Below are 7,149 nucleotides of genomic sequence, written 5' to 3'. Positions count from 1 at the left end.
TTCCACACATATGCCCAATTAGAGGCAAAAACCCTTCAAAAATTGAGTTCTAGATCTGCTCAGGTGTATGAAACCCACGATACCCAGGAAAGAAAAGCTGAAGCTAATGACACTTTTAATCACAGGAAAAGAAGATCATGTCTAGCAAACTTTTAAAAAATTCCCTAAATTCTAAATTCTAAAAATTCCACATCACTGTTTAATTCAGCTAAATATAAAACCCCGAAGTAAAATCTGAGAAGGATTGCTTGCTTTCCTCCTAAATTATCCAAGCCTTCGTGCCTTTAAAAATACAGCAGACCAAAATTTTGTCTTTAGCATCTCTGCCACAGGTACTGCTTATTCTTATAGTGGTTGAGAAACTCCTGGGACCTGGTTACAAAATGTTCTCAACCACCAGTCTATTTGTTGGCGTTAAATACTGTTTTGGCGACCCCTAGTGTGAAACATGGTATCAGCACCTGCACCTGTTGAAAATCCTTGTATTTTAAAACTTGGCTTACAGACAAAAAAAGATACCTGAAATAATTTCCCACCAAAGGAAATGTGACTTTAGTTTATGTACATTTGAAGTTAATATTTTTCTGCAATAGTAATAAAATGTAAATATAACTTCTGGATACAGAATACATTTGACAATAAGGATGGTTACTTAGTACTATATATCCATACAATGAAATATTATACAGCTGTAAAACCAGACTGAAAAAAGACAATGATGAAGCTCTTCATGTACTCTTCTGGGGTAATCTCCATAATATGTCAAATAAAAAATAAAATAACAAAAAATTCATTTGAGTACTTTGCTACCATTTACATTTTAAAAGGAGTGAAATACCATATATATTTGTGTTTATGTATATACATCCACTAAAAAATTCTCTGTAAGGATACAAAAGATACACATAGCCATGGTTACTTACTGAGGATGCAAATGGGAAATGGACAGATGTTAGAAACTGTGTTCCTCTGTATACATCTTCTGTTTTTGAATGACACCTTGACTGTTCAAAATATGAAATGGTTTTGGGGGCATGGAGCCTATTTTTTTAAAAAGAAAAAAATAGGAAATGATTTTTTAAAAACTTAAAGCCATCAGCACAAGAACAAGAACAATGAAAGAGAAATTGTTACCTTGCATTTCCAGGTTTAAAAAATAGACAAGAAAAGTATAGTTTTCTGTCTAAAAATATATTTTTTCCTTTTTTTTCCATTTACATTTAATTCTGTGTTTTTTCCAATGGCATATTTTCTGCACATTTTTCTCACTCAAATGTCAAATTGTAAAATAGTACTTGATAGTTACATAGAAGTGACCTAAAAGGCAGGATTTACCTGAGGTAATATCTTGGGTCAGGAAATAGTAAAATCTCTCGGATTTTATGCTATGTCTTCCCATGCCTTCTCTAAGGTCACTGATTACAGACCAAAATTCTTTATTGGCAAAAGTGTAAGAAATTGTGATATTCCTTAGGAGGTCACAATTTGAGACTCAGAAGGAACATTTTTAAGTATATATAGCAGATACTTGAGAATAAATCTAACAGAAGATGTGAAAACCCTTTATGGAAAAAATTATACAAACTTTAAAAAAAAGTGAACTTAAATTGTAATGTATCCTATGGGCATAGATAAGACAACTCAATATAGTTAACAATACTCCCCAAATAAATCTGTAAAATATAATAACAATTAAAACTGAAGCAGGGTTTTTATGTTATTTGCAAGTTGGTCTCGTTAAATGGAAATTTTTTGGTTGGGAAATTTACAAAATACCATTCAGTGATCTGTTTAGATTTTAAAAGTTAGTCTTCAGTTTATTAAAGCTATTAAACAAAAAACTGCCTTTTTTCCATAAGCTTGTAAGCTCAGTTAAAAATCCTAAACTATTCATAAGTCTAGCAAAATTTCACAATCGCTCTTAAGAGAATATTTGATAAAATTTAGTTCCACTCCAAATGTTTACTCTTAAACATTTTAAACCACATTTATTAATGTAATATGTTGCATTTTCCTTATAAGTATTGCAATTGTCTGACTTAACAAAGTTTTTTCATGTATGTAAACTGTATTCACAAATCTAATTAATTAAATTTACAAATATGTAAAAAAAAGTATTCTTATTTATTCCTCATTACTGTATAAAGCCATTACCACTGAATTGATGAAGTCCTAACCTCCAGTAACTCAATGTGGTTGCATTTGAATGCAGTGTCTTTAGGTAAAATAAGGTCATATGAGTGGACCTTAATATAATATGATTGACCTTTTTATAAGAAGAGGACTGTGTAAGATTGATGAATCACAGATCTGTGCCTCTGAAACAAATAATACATAATATGTTAATTAAAAATAAAATGCAGAAATAAAAAAAAAGAAGAAGAGGAGATTAGGACACAGGCATACAGAGGAATAGGGAGGGAAGATGGCCATCAGCAAATTAAGGAGAGAAGCCTCAGAATGAAACCAATCTTGCCATCACTTTGATCTTGGATTTCTAGCCTCTAGAACTATGAGGGAATAAATTTCTATTGTTTAAGGCAGTCTTTGGTACTCTGCTTGGGCAGCCCCAGCAAACTAATACACCTTAGCTCTTAATTACTACACGTAAATGTATTTTCCATCTAGTTCTAAAGCCCTTTGAATTTGAGGAATTCTCTCATATTCTTGGAATCGTTCTTAATAATATGGAATTATTAATTTCCCTGGCTTTGACTATGTAATCATGACTTCCATGAGGATTTTACTGACAACTCTAAATTCATGTGAAAGGGCAAAGAATCAAGAATTGCTGGGGGCCCCTGGGTGGCTTAGTCAGTTAGATATCTGCCTTCAGCTCAGGTCATGGATCCCCACATTCTGGGATCGAGCCCTCATCAAGTTTGATGAGTAGGGAAATCTACTATTTACTGAATGATCTTTATTACTGGCGACTAGTTAGCCATATAGGAAAATGTTTGAAAATTAGATCCCTAAATAGGCCAAACAAATCAAAATGAAAACTTCCAGGTAGATTAAATTTCTAAATATAAAAAGTCAAAATTATAAAACTTTAAGAATGAAATAAAGGAAATTACTTTTTTATGGCCCTACGGTAAAAAAAAACAAAAAAAGAGTTATGCTTGATTTCATTTTTAAAATCCAATTGCAGGGTGCCTGGGTGGCTCAGTGGGTTAAGCCGCTTCCTCCTCTCTCTCTCTCTCTCTGCCTGCCTCTCTGCCTACTTGTGATCTCCGTCTGTCAAATAAATAAATAAAATCTTTAAAAAAATAAATAAATAAAATAAAATAAAATCCAATTCCAAAAAGCATAAATCATAAAGTAAGGCTGATATATTGCACTACTTTAAATTTAGTTACTGTGCAAAATACCGTAGATAAAGTGTAAAGATGTATCACAGACTGGAAAAAAATACTTTTATTGCATATAACTAGCAAGCCTGGTATTCTGAATATATAAAGGTCACCTAAAAAATTAAGAAAAAGACAAACATCCCAATTTTTAAAATTGTCAAAGAATATGACTATGCAATTCACAAGCCAGAAATATAATGGACCTATAAACTCATTAAAAACATGCCTAGAGGTGCCTGGGTGGCTCAGTCAGTTAAGCAGCTGCCTTCAGCTCAAGTCATGATCCCAGGGTCTTGGATCAAACCTTCCCACCATGCTCGCTCTCTCTCTCTCTCTCTCTCAAATAACTGAATAAAATATTTTTAAATAAATAAATAACGATAAAAAACATGCTCAGTGTCCCTAGTAAGCAGTGATTGCAAATTAAAGATACAATGAAATTCTGTTCCACCCACTGAATCAGAAAAAAATTTTTAAATGTCTGAGGACACCAAGTTTTGCGAAGGATATAGATCAAAAGAAATTCTCATTCTCTTGCTGGGAAAGCCCATTGGTATAACCAGTGTGGCAAAACTAACTAAAACTACATATAAACTACATCAACATGGATTCTGATAAGGGAAAATACCTACAGGTTGTGACTTTTTTTTTTGACACAGAGAGAGAGAGGAGGGAGGGAGGGAGCACAAGCAGGGAGAGCAGCAGAGAAAGTGGCAGAAGCAGCACCCAGGTGCCCCCATGGGGTGTCTTTCTGTAAAGCTTCAAAACATGCATAAAAATAACCACTTGGATACACAAAATTTTCAGCAATCAAAAACAAAAACAACCAGACTTGGGAATGATTAACTCTAAATTCAAGCTGGTTTCCTGAAGTAAATAGATTAAGGAGGGGAATATGAGAACTTCAGCTTTATTTGTATAGTTTATTTCTTTGAAAACCCAAACCAACAATGTTGGAAACAACAATGGCAAAATTGCAAGCTTTGATATATCCAGATGGTGAATCCACAGGTTATGTCTTATAGTACTCTCTACATTTTAGGGATGAAATGTTTTATTATAACATAATTTAAACCAAAGAATAAGACGTCTTTTTGTTTTTGGCACAAGCGTTTGATCGCTTGAGGGATATTTTTTTATCATTTTCCTTTAAATCTTTTTTTAAAATAAAAATTGTTTTAGGAGTGCACATGATTTGATATATATATACATAATGAAATGATTATAGAGTCAAACTGATTAACATATCTATATCCTCACAGCTACCTTTGTGTGTATGTCTGTGTGTGTGTGGTCAGAGCACCTGAAATCTACTCTAATATTCAGAACAGTATTTAACTTTAGTCATCATGCTGTACATTAGATCTCTAAACTTACTCATCTGTACATAACTGCAACTTTGTATCAGAATAAAACTATTTTAACGTTATCTTTCTCCCAGTAAAGAGTTCCTTCTGTATGGCTGCCAGACAGTTGTTCATCCATTCATCAACTTTTGGGGGGAACTACAAATTCTGCTGAGCCGTGAAGATATTATAAAAAGCTATCATAAGAGAAGCATATGATAAAAGATGGCATCAAAAAAGTACAAATTACTTTTCTCAAGTGGTTTGAATTCACATGAGGAAGTTCTCAAGCCAAAAAGTAGGGTATAAAGCTATAATAATGAGGAGATGTCCAAGAAGCAAAAAAAGAAAGAATTTACATCTGTTTGGTTTGTCCAAAGCCGATTTCAAGGAGATGCTTTTGAGCTGACTTAAAGAGAGACGCTGTTTGCCCAGGGAACAAAAGCATTCCAAGCGCAGGGAACATCTAGCACAAAGAACTGGAGAGGCGAGCTGCTCCGCATGTTGAGAAACACGGGCCGGGGTGCGTAGGGTGGGGTGAGGAGTTGCAGCGGGGATATCAAATTCGGCCGGCGAGGAAGGAGGGGCTTGGTGTGGGAGCCGGAACGGGTCCGAACTGGGAGTACTTCGGTCACCGGGCAGGAAACGGCGGCCCTGGGGGCGCTGAAATAACGTTCATTCTACACAACCTACAAGACACATAGTTGGGACTAGAACTGGCGGCTACTGATGTTCAGGGCGGCCCACTCCTGGCTGTGAAGGGACTTCCCGGCTGTCACATTCGCTCCGAAATCAAAATTATACCGAGTTTGCTTTCACGGTTGCCTGTGGCCTGTCCTACATGAGCTTCCCATTTCTTCTCGGCTCTCAGCCTCCCAAGGATGCTCCCGCGGTCCTTTAGGCCGCCGGCGGGTTCTTAAAGCAAGACGACGGGTCCCAGAAACCGGCGCGCACAGACCCTCGGAGACCACAAGTCCCGGCATGCAACGCTCCCCGTTGGAAAAAGGGTCACTAAGTGAACCATAATGCAACGCTCAACGAAGGGGGCGGGGCTCTCTATGGGTGGGCGGCCGACATTGAGCGTCGCCTAGGCAACTCCAATTCCCTGACAGAATACACTTCCGCTTCCGCCTCTGAGCCCTAGGACCGCGAGTCCACGCACCTTCGTAGCTGCGACGTCATTTTCCTGCGACTGAGCGGACGGGGCCTCCGTGCCGTAGCTTCTCTCCCGCGTGAAAATCTAGAGCAGGTCGTTCCGTGTGGCTTCTGACCTGGGAGCTAAGGGAAAACGGCGAGATGACTGACCGCTACACCATCCACAGCCAGCTGGAGCACCTGCAGTCCAAGTACATCGGCACGGGCCACGCCGATACCACCAAGTGGGAGTGGCTGGTCAACCAGCACCGCGACTCCTATTGCTCCTACATGGGCCACTTCGACCTTCTCAACTACTTCGCCATTGCGGAGAATGAGAGCAAAGCTCGAGTCCGCTTCAACTTGATGGAGAAGATGCTGCAGCCTTGCGGACCGCCGGCCGACAAGCCGGAGGAGAACTGAGACCCTCGTGCTGTCACTGCTCTGCGGGAGCCTGACCTGTGCTCTCCCGTTTGCCGTCATTCCCGCGTGTTCCTGCCCCAAGTGGACCGATTCTCCATTGCTCCTGTTTCTCGTGCCTTCCCTGTCCAGAAGTGCTTACCTGGGGGCGACCCGCCTGACCTGCCTTCCCGTGGACCCTTCGGAACACAGCGTTGGGAGACTGTCGGGACCCCGGAGCACTGAGACGGTGGAGACATCCTAAAGCCAGCAACAGAGGAGAGACGGCATTGGAATGAGACGGGATTTGGAGGCTTCCTTGTTGGCTAGTTGATTGTCGTCTTTGCTTTTTTCCATAAAGTTTAGAAATTTTTCAGTCTCTTCGGTGTGACCTACTTGTGTTGGGGTGGAGGGGTCCCGGGAAGGCTCTGGGGACTTTGGTTTCATAGGAGACGGAAGAGGTGGGAGGTGGAGTTAAGCACAAGGACAGCGTTCATTGCCAGACACTTAAATACGCCTTGCACACTCTCCCAAGACCTTTTGTCAGGCCCAGAACGCCTTCCCTGTCGAGGTTGTGACCACTGTATCCCTCCTTCATTTTCTTCCATTCAAAAGATCTTTGCTAGCATTGTCCACTCCTCTCTCTGTAAGTTGCATCCTCTTGGGACTCTGGACAGGTCCCTGAAAAATGACAAGCTGTCAAACGAGTTCTTTCATTCATTCAACATTCAGATTTCTTGAGTTCTGTGTGGGGGCCATTTTGCCACGCTTTTGGAGCTTATGTTATACTTGGGGGCCGGGGACGCTGCACAGGTTGTGGGCATAAACAAGCAAGTATTAGAAGGTGTTGTGCAGGATGGGAGTAGCAGTACGTTTGCAGTTTTAAACAAGCTGCTTATGTTAGACTATAGAGATGG

At 39.4% G+C, this 7,149-nt stretch overlaps 1 protein-coding gene across 1 annotated transcript; it reads left to right on the top strand.

The window, feature by feature from the left end:
- The first annotated feature begins 5,871 nt into the window (after positions 1-5,871).
- Positions 5,872-6,611, top strand: SF3B5 (splicing factor 3b subunit 5). Its single transcript, XM_059400877.1, has one exon. The coding sequence runs from the start codon at positions 5,996-5,998 to the stop codon at positions 6,254-6,256; it is 261 nt and encodes an 86-aa protein (XP_059256860.1). The 5' UTR covers positions 5,872-5,995; the 3' UTR covers positions 6,257-6,611.
- Positions 6,612-7,149: the final 538 nt, after the last annotated feature.

This window comes from Mustela nigripes, chromosome 5 (genome assembly GCF_022355385.1).
Source record: "Mustela nigripes isolate SB6536 chromosome 5, MUSNIG.SB6536, whole genome shotgun sequence".
Classification (NCBI taxonomy): Eukaryota; Metazoa; Chordata; class Mammalia; order Carnivora; family Mustelidae; genus Mustela; species Mustela nigripes.
The sequence above is the reverse complement of the archived record's forward strand: the minus strand, read 5'-3'. Positions and strand labels throughout refer to the sequence as shown.